The sequence below is a fragment of the Mauremys mutica genome, chromosome 2 (assembly GCF_020497125.1).
Source record: "Mauremys mutica isolate MM-2020 ecotype Southern chromosome 2, ASM2049712v1, whole genome shotgun sequence".
NCBI classification, from domain to species: domain Eukaryota; kingdom Metazoa; phylum Chordata; order Testudines; family Geoemydidae; genus Mauremys; species Mauremys mutica.
Window position 1 is genome coordinate 107,766,104 of NC_059073.1, and position 19,386 is coordinate 107,785,489.

The 19,386-nt window shown below is 40.6% G+C and overlaps 1 protein-coding gene across 4 annotated transcripts in view; it reads right to left on the reverse strand.

The window, feature by feature from the left end:
- Nucleotides 1-19,386, reverse strand: part of CARMIL1 (capping protein regulator and myosin 1 linker 1) — a 262,324-nt gene that overhangs the window by 139,544 nt on the left and 103,394 nt on the right. For all 4 annotated transcript variants that reach the window (XM_045005542.1, XM_045005539.1, XM_045005540.1 and 1 more), the window contains 6 exons: nt 12,557-12,607; nt 7,560-7,619; nt 5,574-5,695; nt 2,605-2,702; nt 2,190-2,260; nt 1,994-2,067 (listed from right to left, as the gene is read on the reverse strand). In XM_045005542.1, coding sequence (XP_044861477.1) covers nt 1,994-2,067; nt 2,190-2,260; nt 2,605-2,702; nt 5,574-5,695; nt 7,560-7,619; nt 12,557-12,607 — 476 coding nt within the window. The remainder of the gene's footprint in view (nt 1-1,993; nt 2,068-2,189; nt 2,261-2,604; nt 2,703-5,573; nt 5,696-7,559; nt 7,620-12,556; nt 12,608-19,386) is intronic.

The following is a 19,386-nucleotide window of genomic DNA, read 5'->3' on the forward strand; positions in this document are numbered from 1 at the left end:
AGGGGCTGCTGTGGTGTCAGACAGAGGGCAGTCAGCTCACCAGCTGTAGCAGCCAGGAGTCCATAGGAAGGAGGAGAAGGTGCATTCCTCACAGCACCCTGCCCACAGGGCCAGGTAAGGAGGCACGGGACATGGGGGGGGGAGGGGGACAGACAGAGCAGGGCACATGGGGCTGCGGGGGGGGGGGAGTCACACAGACTGAGATTCAGAAGAGCTAATGGGGTGGGGGACAGACTGGGGCAAGGACTGAATGGGAGTGGGGGTGCAGAGCCGCATGGGGACTCGGGGGTGGCTGAATAGGGTGCATGGACACATAGGAACAGCGGGAGGAAGGGTGGCTGAGTGGGGGTGCAAGGACACTTGGGGATGGGGAAAAGGGGGTGCAGGGACACATGGGACAGTGCAAATGTGCCTGACTGAATGGGAAAGGCTAGGAGTCAGTCAGGGTCTGCATGGGGGAGGCTCCCTAACAACCCCTGCCTCCTTCAGCCCCCCAAAAATCCCGTTCCATGCTTTTCCCACCCACACCCAACAACACCAAGTTCACTCCCAAGCTCATAGACTTTAAGGTCAGAAGGGACCATTATTGATCATCTAGTCTGACCTCCTGCACAATGCAGGCCACAGAATCTCACCCACCCACTCCTGTAACAAACCCGTAACCTATGTCTGAGTTATTGAAGTCCTCAAATCGTGGTTTGAAGACCTCAAGCTGCAGAGAATCCTCCAGCAAGTGACCTGTGCCCCATGCTGCAGAGGAAGGCGAAAAACCTCCAGGGCCTCTGCCAATGTGCCCTGGAGGAAAATTCCTTCCCGACCCCAAATATGGCGATCAGTTAAACCCTGAGCATGTGGGCAAGACTCACCAGCCAGCACACAGGAAAGAATTCTCTGTAGTAACTCAGATCCCACCCCATCTAACATCCCATCACAGGTCATTGGGCATATTTACCTGCTAATAATCAAAGATTAATTAATTGCCAAAATTAGGTTATCCCATCATACCATCCCCTCCATAAACTTATCAAGCTTAGTCTTGAAGCCAGATATGTCTTTTGCCCCCACTACTCCCCTTGGAAGGCTGTTCCAGAACTTCACATCTCTAATGGTTAGAATCCTTCCTATAATTTCAAGTCTAAACTTCCCAGTATCCAGTTTATAACCATTTGTTCTTGTGTCCACATTGGTACTAAGCTTAAATAATTCCTCTCCCTCCCTGATATTTATCCCTCTGATATATTTAGAGAGAGCAATCATATCTCCCTTCAGCCTTCTTTTGGCTAGGCTAAACAAGCCAAGCTCTTTGAGTCTCCTTTCATATGAAAGGTTTTCCATTTATCGGATCATCCTAGTCGCCCTTCTCTGTACCAAGGGTCTGCTCTGAAAAAGTGCTGAGCACTCACAGCTGCAACTGCAGTCAACGGGAGCTGTGCTTTGAATATATAAAGTGTTATATAATGCTAAGTGCTCTAAAAAATCAGGTCCTAGGCATCTCAAATATGGCACCCTAAATAAGTGGAAGCTTCCCTACCTCACAGAAGAGTTGTGAGGCTAGAGTCATTAATGTTTAGATGCTTAGACGTTTTTCCCTGCAAGCAGCCTTCCCAGCAATTACTTCCCTCTCCTTCAGCTCCTCCATTGCTCCTGACTCCCCTAAGCGTTTGCACTGTTTCTGAGGGGTGCGGGAAATCCGTTTCTGTATTGTAGTTTAAATGAATTATTACTCAAAGTTCTGTATTAATATGCCTAGTAAGAAATCTATTTGTCAAAAAACATTTCCTGAATCTTTTTTTGTTTTCTGTATTATTACAGACATACTCGCTGACAGGCATTTTGAAAAAAATTACCAAAATAACTGATTTATTGGCATGATTATATTGCGTTATTTTGACAAATAAAATATGCAGATTTTTATAATATTGGGTGCAGAATTTTTAATTTTTTGATGCAGAATTCCCCCAGAAGTATATTATACTTATTGGACATTGTTCACCTGTGGTCAAGATGGCTGAAGTCTTGCAAATTCAACTCCCTGGTATCTTGGGTCAGATAGATTGTATCCACATCCTGTTATAAACGCACAAAACAACACATCTTAGGAAAACTGTTTTTCTTGGTTTCACAGTCTGCAGCTTCTCATTTTTTGTATAGTTAGCTGAAATAAACCTCAGTGTGAGATACATACTTACCCACTGTACCTCTTCCCTATATGGAAATCCAAGCCAGTCACAAACACATGCATACATTTGTGAAAATCCCCCTGGAAAAAAAATAATAAAAGAACACTTTTCACTACAGCAAACAACAAAAACAGTATGCACAGTGTTTCAAAACTCACCCTCATTTCCTCTCAGAAACCTATCCATTTTACTGCAGGCAGAAGCTGAAACAGACCAAGACTATAGTATATTGTCTATCACATACGGCAGGTTGCAATGAAGCTTTAAAAATAGCATCTTTATCCACCAATCAGGAGTCCACTCTGCTAATTACACCTTAAAACTAAATTACACCTTTACGGGGTTCTGCCAGAAATAGAATTGAACTTCCTGATGCTGATGATTCCAACTTTTTTACATTTCAGGTTTAAAATTTCATTCTTACCACAAGGTCCCAGTTCTGTTACAGTCTGGCTGTCCCACAGCGCTTGGAGATTAGCCAGTCTTTCTGACGGCTCCATAGTTACTTTTTTCATGATTCTCCTACATGCAAGAGGGAAGACATGCATGATTGTATAAGTTTCTACATGTGTGTCCACATATATATCACACACACACAAATCTTACATGTGTTTTAAATATAATTTTATGTATTTGTCATATGTTTGTGCACACAAAGGAAAATATTAGCATCTTTAATACACCTCAAGTCTATTCCTCAAACCCAAATGTAAAGCTGCAGAAACAGTAAAGCCAGGTCTACACTACAGACTTATATCAGTATCGCTATGTCACTCAGGGATGTGAAAAATCCACACCCCTGAGTGACAGTTATACCGACCTAATCCCTGGTGTAGACAGCGCTGTCGGTGGGAGAGCTTCTCTCATCGACACAGCTACTGCCTCTTTTGGAGATGGATTAACTAAACCGGGGGGAGACGCTGTCCTGTTGGTGTGGGAGCATCTTCACTTAAGCTCTGCAGGTGCGCTGATGCAGCATTTTAAGTGTAGACCTGCCCTAAGTATTTATTTTTCCCTTCTCCCGTCCAGTGAACTAATCCCAGTGATCTATTCCATTTCCCTCACACTGGCAAGAGCAAACGACTCAAAGCCATGGCTCACTGAAGCAACACAGCTTCATGGCATAGGTCCACTAATTCAAGGCCCCCAAAACAACAGGGCTACAGTGTTAGACTATATAGTCATTACAGCCTGAGACCATGCTGAAACTATGCCAGGGTGTGTCTCTTTTTTTAGACATGTCTTCACTGTAGTTCTTATCGTGCATAGCCCTTCTGACACCAAAGGCTCAATTATTCCTGTTCTGTACCAGGCTCATCTTTTGCTCCAATTATTTTACATCACCAATGAGAGTAATGGCCACACTTCAAATGCTGCTGTTTCTATAGCGCCACATGTGAAAGTTTCTGCTGAAATATTAAACACTGTGCCAGAGAGCATGAGGATTCCTGAAGGGCTACAGGGGATCACACTTTGGCTATGTTGGTTCTAACCTCTATATTCAGATAGTTTTCTTTCCTCTATAGAACAAAAACAATTAGCTCCTTTGCCTTGATATTATTTCTTAAGAATAATGTTTGTCTGAGGGGAAGAACAGATACGTATGTTCCCTCTGTTCAGTAAAACTCTAGAATAACTTAGTAACAGGTGCTAATGGCGTGATGCATCAATTGCTTTCCCCTACAGTCCTACGAATGTCAACTTCCTTGGCAAATAGGGTATGTGGTTACAAAGCCCTTTGGATGGATCCTGGTCTGACCTCAGTTTTACAACAGCAAATATTCATTGACTTGACTTTGAGAATCTGTTGATTGACACCAGTTTGACAGCAGAATCACATCTGGCTTTCCTCCCCTCCTCCCCTCTGAACCAAGATCTCTGTATAGTTGCACAAAATGCTGCAGCAATGCCACCAAGGCAGCCTCAGAGAAAAAGGTACAAAGTCCAGAATAATCAAATAAGATGTTGAGAGATATGCAGCTTTGAAGTCCCCTTTCTCCATTTTGGCTACAGTATCTCTAGCTGTTCCTGCCAACAAATTGCCTTATTATGAGCCCGAAGAAGGATTTTAGTCTCCATCATGGTAAACAGTAGTGATGCCTTAGAGATTTAAAATAAGAAAGGAAGAAAAAAGTACCAGTTTAAATTTAGTGACTATTTCCTACTCAACCTACAGGAAAGTTGAGTAACACAGGATGCAAAGCGGAGAGAAAACAATAAATGACTTCTGCTGTGTCATTTACATTTTTCTGGAGTGTGAGTATTAAAACTATTACTTGTGAAAGTGTTTGTCAAGGGGAAAACTATATATTATAGCAGGGGTCCCCAACCTTTTTGGGTCCAGGGACCGGTTTCGTTTGCCGGACCCTCCGCAGGTTATAGGGAGCACTAATATGTTTGTTGTTTAAACGCTTAGAAAATTAGGAGTAGAATGGAGAGTAGCAGAGTGATCAGATCTGGGAGGCACCAACTAAAATGGGGCACGAGAAAGACAAGGAACCAAGTGAGAACAAAGTGAAGAAAATAAAAGAAAAACTATTCAGCATTGCTGTAGGATAAAATAATGCAGGAAAGGAGCATGGCAGAGATAGGAGAAAGGAAACAGAAGGTAGGAATGATTGGGAAAGATGAAATATTGAAGCAGAGTAGAAAATACAGACAAATTTCGGAGGGCAAGTGAGAAAGACAGCAGTACAGTTGTTTTGCTGCAGGTATATGATTTAACAACTGGGCTCCCCACTGCTGACATCTGAAAAATGATAATACCAATCTCCTAGAGCTGGAAGGGACCTTGAAAGGTCATCGAGTCCAGCCCCCTGCCTTCACTAGCAGGACCAATTTTTGCCCCAGATCCCTAAGTGGCCCCCTGAATGTCATAGTCCTCTCTCCACTCCCCCATTTGGATTTTAGCCACGGATAAGGACCCGGAAAGAACTAGCCAACATCACAGTTGTTTACGGACACCCATTAGGGAAAAGCAGTTACTGAAAACAAAGGGCTGGACCCTCAAGTGTGCCAAAGATCTGTGAAGTGAGGGGGCAAAAAAAGGTGACCTTAAGGCACCATTAGGCCCTCTTCCAATCCTTGGAACTGCAGAGATGAGTCTGGCACCCAGTCTCTCAAACAGCTGTTAGGTCACTGGGAATCTCCAAAATACAGCATGCACCAGCCATGCCTGCCTCTATGCAGACTTCACACTAGTTAAGGGTTCTTCCGTATTACTATAAAGGAGCTCAAGTGAAGGTCAGATCCTGGCCCAAAACGTTGCTTATATCTAAGGTATGTTCCTAATGAAAGGTGAGGACCAGAGGGCAGGGAACAGAAGCTAGTCAGCCTACCTGAACAATCTGGTGAGCTATATGCATTACAGGTGTTCAAAAAATGAGTACCTACACTGGAGACAGACCAGGGAATATTTTCCTGAGGCACGTTCCAATGTGTGCCATCACCTCATTCACATCTTCTGATGAAGCCATCTTCATGGAAATGCTGCATTTCTCTGTTTCAACAATCAGCTACATAAAATATAGATCAGAAAAAAATATAAGCACTGTAGAATTAATTTCCAGTTAAAGAAATCTTTTGAATAATAATGGTTGAATGTTAAACATATGCTTATTTACACATTGTAATAATCAATGATGTGACAAATGCTCCAAGAAAGAACTACTCTCCAGTAGAGGAAGGAAGTTTATATTCAAAGTTTTCTTTTTCTTTAAGCCAAATGTCTTCCACCATCACAGCATGAAAGTTTAAAAATGACCTGATCTCAACTGACAGGTTTCAAAATAGCAGCCGTGTTAGTCTGTATCCACAAAAAGAACAGGAGTACTTGTGGCACCTTAGAGACTAACAAATTTATTTGAGCATAAGCTTTCGTGGGCTAAAACCCACTTCATCGGATGCATGCAGTGGAAAATACAGTAGGAAGATATATATATATATATACACACACACAGAGAACATGAAGCAATGGGTGTTACCATACACACTATAACGAGAGTGATCAGTTAAGGTGAGCTATTACCAGCAGGAGAGGGGAAAAAAAACTTTTTGTAGTGGTAATCAAAATGGCCCATTTCCAGCAGTTGACAAGAAGGTGTGAGGAACAGTAGGGGGAAAAATAAACATGGGGAAATAGTTTTACCTCTCCAGCACATCATCAAGGATCTACAACCTATCCTGAAGGACGATCCATCACTCTCACAGATCTTGGGAAACAGGCCAGTCCTTGCTTACAGACAGCCCCCAACCTGAAGCAAATACTCACCAGCAACCACACACCACACAACAAAAACATTAACGCAGGAATCTATCCTTGCAACAAAGCCTGTTACCAACTCTGTCCACATATCTATTCAGGGGACACCATCATAGGACCTAATCACATCAGCCACACTATCAGAGACTCATTCACCTGCACATCTACCAATGTGATATATGCCATCATGTGCCAGCAATGCCCCTCTGCCATGTACATTGGCCAAACCGAACAGTCTCTACGTAAAAGAATAAATGGACACAAATCAGACGTCAAGAATTATAACATTCAAAAACCAGTTGGAGAACACTTCAATCTCCCTGGCCACTCGATTACAGACCTAAAAGTCGCAATATTACAACAAAAAAACTTCAAAAACAGACTCCAACAAGAGACTGCTGAATTGGAATTAATTTGCAAACTGGACACCATTAAATTGGTCTTGAATAAAGACTGGCAGTGGATGGGTCATTACACAAAGTAAAACTATTTCCCCATGCTGAAATTAAACTAATTCTGTGTATGCAGAGTAGCTGTAGCTGTGTTGGTCCCAGGAAATTAGAGAAACAAGGTGGTTGAGGTAATATCTTTTATTGGACCAACTTCTGCTGGTGAGCGAGACAAGCTTTTGAGCCAAACAGAACTCTTCTTCAGGTCTTGAAGCACCACTATTTGCCAGTATTTCCCATAAAAATCCTTAGACTTGCAGGGTATGGGATGAATAACCTCAGAAATTCATTGTTCTTCATTATTGTTGAGAAAAATATCACATTTATATTACAAATGAAAACTTACATCCAATTAGCTCTGTGCCAGCTGAGTTATGAAAGGGATGCATTTCTTATCTTCATCCCACCCACACATTTCATTCCTAAACTTGACTTTTAAAATTACTATTATTATTGCTAGGCTTTCCAAGCAGTGCGAACATAAGAATTCAAAATGTTCACTGTGCTTACTAGATGAGAAGCTCTACATTCAATAGCATTATCTGCTTGATCAGAATGAAGGTTTAAAACTAAATAGAAAGTAAACGATTTCATTCTAATTAGAATACTTCTGGCACTGTAGATCAGAACTTCACAATATTAAATCCTTTAGGTCTTGAAAACACTCACCTGACCTGGTTTACTGGAGGTTACTCCTTGGATTTCTAAGTAGCTGAAAGTTAGTTCTAGCTGTAATATAAAACAAGTGCAGAATATAAATACCTTGTTTTCATTTTTAAACATTAACCAAAACATATGAAAATGCCACATTATTCACAAGTTAAGGAAGAGGAATGCATCTGGACTGATTAAACAAGAAGGTTAACAGTAATTGTGTCTCAGCTCTAATAACTTTATTGTGTACAAGTAAATATTTAGTATATTTGATTATATTTTATATTAAGAGTGTATTTATAAATAACTTTTTATGGGTTAAAAATGACTAGAAGAAGTTTCAAGGCTGTTACCTGACTGAGTAGTATCTGTTATATGTAGTTCTAAGCACATCAGTACAAAATGTTATAGATGTTTATAAGCAACTTCTTGACCTATTATACTCTAACTGGTTAACCATTTATTAATCATTAATTAGAGCTTTACGAGCTATTTATAAAAGCACTCTTCATAAATGTGACCATTTATTTTATGGAAAGAACACCTATACCGGCCTATAATAGCATGTAAGACACTTTTTATCTAGAGTAATCTTCCTCACAGACTATCATGTTATAGTTTTCACCAGTGAGTATATGGGCAGCATAGTTTAATGCCATTCTGCTCTCAATCAGGATTTTAGGATTAAAGGCTAAAATCCAATGAAAGTTTCTAATTATAACTCATCACTTCTGTCCTCCAAAGAAATGAGCAATAACCAAAAAAAGTTTGTATTTAGTTTAGTGAAACTGATTTTTTTTCCCTTTCTTTTTGTTGTTAAAAGTAGTTTTTCACAAAAGGGTGAACTAACTTTCCAATCATTTAGCTGAAGAGACGGACAAAAGAATATGCACCAAGTTAGGAAACATAATGTATAGCAGCATCATAGCATGAAGCAGCCTGGAAAACTACACTTACTGTTCATGAAAGATGCTCCTCAACCAGCAATGGAAAGGTCCTTTATTTAGCCACAGACCAGATTCAGTCCAGGCAGTGGCAGTGCAAGCATTTCCTCATTGCTCACACCAAAGTATATCATTTTGGCATGGAGAGATCACCTTGTAAGAAATTCATTCATTTTCATACCCATTCAGTTACTTCTCATCTGAGATTGCCAGTTAATATCAGTTTTTGCGATGTGGACACCTATCTACTGTATCTTCCTCTACATTCACATAGGTCAGCCAGTCATCAGATGGCAGCTTTTGATCACTAGTGACATACACTATATTCAAACCACAGATTTAGCAGTGAAAGTCTCCATATCCCACTGACAGTCTAATACCGAGTCATCCAGTTCCCTAGAACCTAGGAACATTTTAAGGCTCTATTTAACACATTTCACAGTCAGGAGTATAGTGTACATCTATTTATTCAACAGACCATTATGGATCTTTTAGGAGCTACCTTCCATCATCTAAATTGTTCCCATTTTGCACATTATTTATCCAGCAGTCTCTGATGGCCCCAGTACAAGTATGTGTTGCATATGTGTTAACTTCGTATATTCACACTAACCTAAAACAGCTCTTTAAAACAAAACAAAAAAAATCTATACCGAAGCAACAGATTCAAAAAGCTGGTCCTGCAAAGAATGCTTTTTGAATATCGGTGTGCAATATCTAGGTGTGGCAACACCTCTATAATTAAGATGGGGGGATTCAATGTTGCAAGTGTGTGTATGTGTGTGTAATACAATAAATCTTTCCAAAATGTATAACAAATAATTTGTGAGTCAATTTTCCCAGGATTGTCAAGTATACATGTTAATTTATGAATTAAAAATAATTAAAAGAGTTATTCTGTTAGCTAGTGGTATCCTATAAAAGATAGGAGTGTTTCACCTTCTTAGAATACCACTGGCTAACAGCCATCTGGGTTTGTTCACTTTCAAACTTTCCACATAGCTAAAACTCACTGCAAACTAGTACCAAATGTACCTTTGGAATCCTGAACCATCAAACATATCAGACACCAGATACTTAATCTGTGCATTTATGTCAACATTCAATATTTGCTAATGTTGCTAAGTTTGTAATACAGTGTGTATGTGGTGTGTTTCCTTCTCTATTAGAGGGAAAAGACAGCTCCTTGTCAATGTGTGGAGTCTGTCCAGGGCCGCCCAGAGGATTCCGGGGGCCTGGGGTCTTTGGAGGCGGGGGACCCCCGCTTCGGCGGTAATTTGGCCACGGGGAGTCCTTCCGCCCCGGAGCGGAAGGACCCTCCGCCGCCTTAGACCCGGAGCGGAAGAAACTCCGAGGGCCCGGGCCCCATGAGAGTTTTCTGGAGTGAATGACCCCGCTCCAGGGGCCCTGAAAAACTCTCATGGGGGCCCCGGGGCCCGGGGCAAATTGCCCCACTTGCTCCCCCCCAGGTGGCCCTGAGTCTGTCACTATGTGTGGAAGTGCACTGTGCTGCAAAGAGGAGGCTCATAGACTTTAAGGTGAGAAGGGACCATTATGATCATCTAGTCCTACCTCCTGCGCAATGCAGGCCATACAATCTCACCCATCCAGTTCTATAACAAACCCCTAACCTATGTCTGAGTTATTGAAGTCCTCAAATTGTGGTTTGAAGACCTCAAGCTGCAGAGAATCCTCCATAAAGACTACTGCAAAGAGGAGTCCATAACTTGACTTTTTTTATATTAGGCAAATGTCACATTTAACCAATCTTCATCTCTTTAATTATATTCATGTGCCTGGAATAATATTTCAATGTCAATTTTATGAGCTGTTCAAGATGAGTTAATGCTTGGAATTCCATACAAAAGTAATACAGTAACCTCAATACTGAAGTTCTCAGGACATAGTAGATTTCACAAAAGTTCCTTGAGGAACCAAGGTGGTGAGTGTTTGTAATCTTTCTATCCTCTTTCAGAAGGTCTGCGTAAGGGAGAGATATCTTCATATCGCAAAAATAAAGTCTTTTGCATCATTGGGGAGTGGAGGGAAGGAAATACTTAATCAGCCATAAATAAAAGAAAAAGATTATAGCAATAAACTGACACTGAAAATACAAATCAACTACATCCTCCTCCAGTCCACATTGCACTTTTCAGGACAACTAAATCACTCTACCACTTGTTCATAGTTATTGTATTAAATGATCATAGGTTATAATACTATCTCAGGAAAATGTCACATGTTCTCATCTCTCTCAATGCTCCTTTGCTAGATGTCATCAAGAGGAGTCACTGAGCTCATCAGCAACATTAAAATCCTGTGCAGCTTTTAAAACTTTCTAGATTTGAGGAAGTCAGCTACCATGCACACCTATGCTAGTAAAGAAAGATGCTCTCAACAAGCATACTGGCTGTTGAATCAGAAAGGATCCAATTTCCAAAAGAAATTGTGTCTGTGAAGAGCAGCTTTCATTTGAAAACTATTCATCCATTTCACTTATCATTGATGCCACCACTTTCATTAGCCTAGAATAGAGATTTTAGGCTTTGATTTAAAAAAAAAAAAAAAGATACAGCACAATCAATCTCACAAGATATTATGAAATAAAGCCACTAAAAAGACATTTTAAAAAGTGTTTCCAGTGCTAAATTAATACTATGGCTATTTCCACTGATTATTTTTCTGCCATTTCCATTCTCAGAACATTAAATGACACCATTTCCACTTGACATATGAAAATTTGCAGCCCTCATTTCTTTCCATAAACATTGGGGACACCAAAAGAAGAGTCTTAGCCTTCAGTAGATGTTTTCAACCTGGATATGAGGGAGAGGAACACTTTCCAGCACCAAGTATCAGAGGGGTGGCCGTGTTAGTCTGGATCTGTAAAAGCAGCAAAGAGTCCTGTGGCACCTTATAGACTAACAGACGTTTTGGAGCATGTGCTTTCGTGGGTGAATACTCACTTCGAATATCCACTACATGCATCCGACGAAGTGGGTATTTACCCGCGAAAGCTCATGCTCCAAAACGTCTGTTAGTCTATTAGGTGCCACCGGACTCTTTGCTGCTTTTCCAGCACCAGTGATTATCATTTGTTAATCTTTCTGTGTATATGTGCACAACTAAGCAGAACATGAACATCTACCAAAAGCATGTTAATGGACTCTGGGTGGGAGGAGAGATTATCTCCTGATTCAAAATCATCCTGCTCCACACAGAAATGTATTGTTCCTCTGCCATGACAATTGTTCCAAATTGTCATGGGACTGAAAGAAGTATTTCATGGCCTTTATAAGGTAGGTTGGCAAAATGCCTTTCATTGCAAACTATGGTCTCCATGGAAAACAACAGAGATTATTCCACCAAGAACAGTAGGATTCAGAACACTCCATATCATTTCTAATTTGGAGTTTGAAATATAATCCCTTTTGAGATCAGAGACACAACAATTTAGAATATGTCTATACTGTAATCAGAAGTATGATTGCTGTGTGGGTAGGCATACCTACACGTTAGCTTAAATCTAGCAAGGGTAGCTAAAATACAGTGAAGACACAGTGACACAGGCTTCAGTGTGGGCTGTACAAGCAAGTACTTGTGTTGATAGCCCATGCTGCCACACTTTCACTGATATTTTTTAGCCACATCAGCTAGATCAAACCTAGAGCAGGTATGTCTCCCCTAATTGCAATCTCACCCACCAACTGCAATATAGGCAATACCTATAGAGTAATGCCATCATCTTGTCTGGGAACTAATTCACCTAGATCCCATTAGGAGTCTTATGAACTGTGCAGTTACAACACCTCAGGTTATTTGTAATGCAATTCTTCACCCATGCACATTTTTAAAAGTCTAGGTTCTCCTATAATGTTTCACCTATGTGCTGACAAAACCATTTAAGAAGGCCATTATTGAAAAAGCATTCTAACAACTTTACACAAAAATTACTACTCCAATCCTCAGATCTCTTTTCAGATGCATAAGCACTGTCACCAGTAAGTTTACATCACTGCAATGTATGAATATAATTGCAAAACAGGTACTGAAATAAAACAAACTTACCTTGGTGGGAATGCGGGATGTCAACAAGAAGGCCCGACATGATGTAAGCACCTAAAAAATGGAGAGCAAAAGCAGTGTTTCATATCTACAGGGACAGCATTTAGAAATATTAGTGCCTTTGGTAAGAATCTTTCTTTACGAAGTCTTTTACTGCTTCTCATAACTAAGTAATCCAAGGCATCAGATGAACAAGTGACTTGCACAAAGTCAACTGAGCCAGTGGTTGACTGTTTAAAAGACAGGCTTATATTTTCCAACAGACAAAAATGAGCAGAACTGAACAAGATAACTTCACAGTCAATAAGGACACTAATTTCGGTCTTCTTTGGTGTCCAAGGGCCTGATCTTGCAAACACTTACTACCCAGATGTAGTACTTATCTAAGGCAAATAATCCCATTGAAGCTTTTGATAAGGATTGTTTGCAGGATCAGGCCATATAGACCTGATCCAGCTCTCACTGCAGTCAGTAAGATTCTTTCCGTTGACTTAGATGGGAGCTGGATTAGTCTCTAATCTAGTAGACCAGAGCGAGGAGAATTCTGTGATCTGGTTTTCTGTAAGTTGGCTACTATAGGAATCTTAATACCAGCTAGACAGAATATATTTAACTAAATTGAACAGTAACATCTGAATAATTCCATTCTTATGAAATTTTAAAAAGAAATCAATTTGAAAAGTGAAAATACCAGGAATGCAAAAATGTTAGTATTCAAGCGGAACACAAATAAGTCCAATGTATATAAAATATTAGCATTATGAGAGATTATGAACAAACATTTCCCTTCAGATAAACCCAGTGGATCTCTAAAGTAACAATGCATGTGTCTCCCACCAATGTCAATGGGAAAGAATTTCTGTGCAGGTAGGTAAAGCGGAAAATTGGAGTTGAGATTGAAAAGACAGATCAGAAAGAATACTAGCTTCGAGAGAAGATTCAATGTTAGTAAAGTTTTTAGACATTACCTCAAGGAGAAATACTATAGTATGAGCAACAAAAATACTTCAAATTCTGATAGCACTTTCCATCCAATCGACCTTCAAGCGCTTTACATAAACAGCAATAAGTTCGGCCTCACAATACGCCTATAGACATAGGTAAGTCAAATGTACCAGATATCTGTACTCATTTTCATTTCACAGATGGAGAAATTGACCCTCCTAGGGATCCAATGACCTGACCAAAGCCCCACCTCCAGTTAGTGGCAGAGCTAGTTATAGAATCTACATTTCTTAGATCCAGTCTTGCACTTTAACCATTAGACTGGCATCTAACTTCAGATGAGTAGCTTTAATAAAAACAAATTAAAAAATCCATGTTCTATGCATATTATGCTAGCATCAGCATAAGAGATGAACCAAATATCCAGAGCCAAATACTCCCTGAACTTTGAGAGTTTGAAATCCAGATCTGAACTTGGATCTCTCTCTAGTGCAGCTAAGGTTGCCAACTAGGGATGTAAATAGTGGCTAAAAAAATAAACCATTTAATCTATCGAAATTCAATCTGTTAAATGGTTAAATGTTTAACGGGAAACTAGGAGTGTGGGGGCACTGCAGCCCCCCCGACATTTGACATGGGGCGCCACTGCCCTCTCCCCTCCCCCTCTCATGTGCCCGGGATCCTGGCTGCGGGCCCCATGCCTGGGGCTCTGCTGCCACCAGCGCCTGGCGGCAGCAGAGCCCTGGATGCGCACAGGGCAGCAGCTGGGAGCCCTCGGCAGGTGGGGCAGCAGCAGAGTTTAATCATTAACTAGAACCGATAAGCATCAAGTTTATCAGTTAACAGGTTAAACATTTACATCCCTATTGTCGACCCTCCAGGATTGTCCTGGAGTCTCCAGGAATTAAAGATTAATCTTTAATTAAACATTGTGTCATGTAATGAATTCTCCAGGAATTCATCCAACCAAAGTTGACGACCCTAAATGCAGCCCATGTGTGGAAGGCACTCATAGAAAGTGGTGGTAGGCTGCAAATTATGCCAATTTACAGTAATCTACTACTATTAATTAAGCAGACTGTGCAAATCAGAGATATGAAGATAACTAACTTCATATAACTCTCACAAAAACAATGAGGAGTCCTTGTGGCACCTTAGAGACTAACATATTTATTTGGGCTTAAGCTTTCATGGGCTAAACCCCACTTCATCAGATGCATGGAGTGGAAAATACAGAGGCAAGTATAAATACACAGCATATGAAAAGATGGGAGTTGCTTTACCAAGTGGAGGGTCAGTGCTAATGAGCCAATTCAATGAAGGTGGAAGTGAGCTATTCTCAACAGTTGACAAGAAGAGAGGAAAAATCACTTTTGTAATGCTAATGAGTTCAATGTAGTCAAGGTGGTCCATTTCAAACAGTTGACAAGAAGGTGTGAGTATCAGCAGGGGAAAATTAGTTTTTGTAGTGACCCATCCACTCCCAGTCTTTATTCAGGCCTAATTTGATGATGTCCAGTTTGCAAATTAATTCCAGTTCTGTAGTTTCTCGTTGGAGTCTGTTTCCGAAGTTTTTTTGTTGAAGAATTGCCACTTTTAAGTCTTTTTTTGAGTGTCCAGAGAGGTTGAAGTGTTCTCCTATTGGTTTTTGAATGTTATAATTCTTGATGTAGGATTTGTGTCCATTTATTCTTTTGCGTAGAGACTGTCCGGTTTGGCCAATGTACATGGCAGAGGGGCATTGCTGGCACATGATGGCATGTATCACATTGGAATAAATTGACACAAATCTGACATCAATTTTTCAACAAAAAAACTTCAAAAACAGACTCCAACGAGAAACTGCAGAACTGGAATTAATTTGCAAACTGGACACCATCAAATTAGACCTGAATAAAGACTGGGAGTGGATGGGTCACTACAAAAACTAATTTTCCCCTGCTGATAGTCACACCTTCTTGTCAACTGTTGAGAATAGCCCGGTTCCACCTTAATTGAACTGGCTTGTTAGCACTGACCCCCCCACCCACTTGGTAAGGCAACTCCCATCTTTTCATATGTTGTGTATTTATACCTACCTACTGTATTTTCCACTCCATGCATCTAATGAAGTGGGTTTTAGCTCATGAAAGCTTATGCCCAAATAAATTTTTTAGTCCATAAGGTGCCACAAGGATCCCTCATTGTTTTTGCTGATACAGACTAACACGGCTACCACTCTGAAACATATAGGTCTCAGTCTCACATAATCTGAATTGTTGAGCAGCATTAGTCATGTCCATTCTGTAAGCGACACTCATCAGTTGACTAAACACCTACAGACCCTGTCTGGAACATCTTTGCTGTGGCTTGATTGAAAGATTCCAGACGCCAAAAGAAAAACCTGCCTTGTCCACTATAGTTCATTTCTGAACAGAAAAAACATCTCCCCCACTCTGTGCTAAATGCATGGAGCACACCTCCAATATCCGAGGCAGAATAGGTACATCTCATCCATATCCCCCAGTGAACTCAAAGAGCTCCACAGGCAATTCTGGTACTGCAGAGAAGAGATGGCATTAGGAGATGTGTGACTACCTTCAATAGCTAGATGCAGCAGGGGATGCTGTAGGAGCACCCAGCTGGGGATGAAAGGCCAGCCTCACCACTGCTCACCAGCAACAGCTCAACTAGAAAAATGCCTCAGGAGTGGAGCGGGCATGGGGGGGAGCTCTTGGCCATGGCAACTTCCCTGCCTCCTTTTCTCTGCCCCTGGCTATCTAGTCTCGGGGTTAGAGTTTGGAAAGTATCTGGAGCAGGGCAGCTCTTGGAGAGCTGCTTCCTTTACTTATAATTCTAGCTGCTGGCCTACAAATCATGTAGATACTGGCAACACATTTATAAGCACATGGGGAAACCTCAGTTACATTAAAATTGTGCCCCACAACCTTGTTTTAACAGGTCTGCCTGCACAGATGGACTCAAGCTGTATTATAACTAGATAGCATGGTTTCTTTAATTTGGTTATAACATACCGCAAATCTACCTATGCAGGCAAACCCAAACCATGCTATAACAAGGTTGGAGCACAACTGAGTTGTAAATGGATGCCACAACTCAGCTATAACTTGTAGTGCAGGACAGAATGGTGGCCCTCAGAATGTAGTCAGTCTTTAAATGTACCCAGGTCTCAGACTGAAATACCTGTAAAAGTCACCCTGCCAGAGTGCCTGCTTGACTTAAGGAGCTCCTATTAAAGGCATCACTTCAAAGGGGTACTTACTCCCAGACTGCTCAAAAGCCTTTCTACTTGAAGGGTAACATAGTACAGAGAGAGAGAGATTTCCATTCCGCCAAAGTTCAGAATTCCACATTTCTTACTGGTGAAACTGTTACAAATGTAATTACCAACTAATAAAAGAATTTGATTGCTTTTAAATTACTGTTATACAAAAAGGTCAATTCTGTTACTTTAAAATGAATGCTCAAGCTTAACTATAGCAGAGCTGGTGCCTCACTGTAATAACCAACTTGACGAGAACAGTGTTGACATTTATCACAATTGTGGCCTTTTGAATCCATGAGTATGCAACCTGACCTTTCATATAGCTGACTTGAGTTTAGGGCTTTCTGACATTTTTTTTAAACATTTCAAAATTGTGTGTGACATCATCTAAATTCCTTTTAAGTAACAATGTTAACACTTAAAATATACTAACATCTTCCCTAAGACAACTTAAAAGAGTTCAAAAATGTATGAAGACAATCTTAGAAACATCAATTTTTACTCTTCTCTTATTCCTTGAAGGTAAGGCCACAGTGAAGAAAAAATTAGATGATGTATGGGCTAATCGTTTTTCTGTGGAGAAGGTTCTGTAGAGTTGGTACTGATTTTAAAAAGGACAATATAAAAAGGGTATTTTGTTGTTTGTTTTTCAAAATCACAGTCAAAGGGTGGCTGGTTTAAGGGGAGATGGGCCTAGGCTCACCAGTGACTGCTCAGCTAGCTCCCCGCTGAGACTAATAAAGTGATTTGAGAAACCTGCAAGTGGCTCAGTTGGAAGAGGGAGGTTGGCTCCAGTGGCAGGCCCTGGAGCGAGACAGGGAAGAGACACAAAAGGGGAAAGGACTCTGGACCCATGCGAAGACCCTGGCTCAGGGGAAAAGACCAGATTCATGTGTACAACTTACGTTGAACTGTTTTACTGTGTTTGAAGAATAAACTGGGTCCTGAAGGAAGGGTTTTTAAAAGACTTTGGGCATGGCGTTAGTCTTTCCTGGGCAAGGGAGACAAGCCATCTGCCCTACACGCATGTACAAAATATGTTTGTACAGTGCCTAGCACAATGGGGCTCCAGCCTCTAGGAAGATGTCTATGCTGCAGTGTAAGCCCCAGGTCTGTAGAGCTCAAGTTAGCAGACCCTAAATTTGTTAACCTAGGGCTTGAGTGTCTAAACTCATTTGTAACCCCAGGTTAGGAATTGTTGAACCCAGGGTCCTGACCTGGGGCTCCAGCATCTACACTATATTATGCTGGCCTGAGTCCCAGACTTCCTAGCACCTTCCCAATTTTTGACAGTTCTATCCCTTTGTTCGTGATGCAGTGTGGCAGAACTTGACTGTCTACCAATCTTGACTGTTCAGAGAACAAAGAAAGTCCCTCTGTGGGATTGGGGGATACTTTTGGCAGATTCCCAGAGCACAAGTCCAATGTGTCTGTGTCTACACTGCAAAGCAACAGGGCCTGAACTCTGGGTCCCAACTTGACTCAAACTCAGACCCTCTACTCTGTGGGGTTCTGGGACTGTGGGGCCAAGCCCTGGATTAGCGTGATTTGTGTAGACAGAAGAGGGGTTAGGCTTGAGCCTCAGGCTTATACTGAAATGTAGACATATCCGATATGCTACCATAATAGTAATCAATATATATTTCAATTGTGTAATTGAACATTTCTTTAATGTGTATGAAATATTGATTTTTGCATGAACTGATGGAATTTAGATGATATGGTTACTGAATTATTTTTATTTTTCTAATCTAAAAGATGTTGCAATTATGAAGAAACACCTGAAAATAATGTGCACTAGTTTTAATTTAGCATCCTGCTAAAATGCCTGCCTTTCAGAATACTGTAAATCTGTTAAAAATGCCAGTGAAGCTGGGTTTGTGCCTCACATTAATATCAGATAACAAAATGTTCACATATTCCACTAAATTAGCCAAAACATGTATATTTCACTCATCCATAACCAATTCAATTTGTTCTGTCACAAATTCTACTAATTCATTAATAAAGTAAAAGATATTAAATCAGCTTTTCAAGAGAGAAGCACACACTAGATAGGATATAGAGTACTGTAGCTGTAATGACTAGTAGGATAAAACACATAAGATCACTGTGTGAGGATGTGTGTAATTTACATGATCGAGAGTGAAGGAAGTAGATCATGAGACAGGATGTTATGCAAAGCACATAACTAGACTTTTGCTCTAGGGGCTTCCAACTCACTATACTCTATCATCTTACTCTGCTTTTTCCAAAGCCATATTTGTAGACAAGAAAGGATTACTATCACTATTTAAACGTTAACGCCACCATCCCCCCACACAAATGATTTCTAAAATGTATTTATCATCCTTAATTCCATAGCTTTCCCTAACTAACTAATGTCCAGATGCACACATAGACCAAAATCACTGAGTATCTAGGAAAGATCTGCAACTGCAGTTGCACAATAAGCAGACATTTTAAGATATGTTATAATGTACATTATACATCTGAGATTAAGTCTGGCCCCAAAGCACTAAAATTGGTTTAATGGGTATTTTCATTATTAGGATCCTCAGAGAGACAATTTTAACCAATGATTTGCTACACAACCCACAACCCTGCAGGGGCTGAAGCCCTG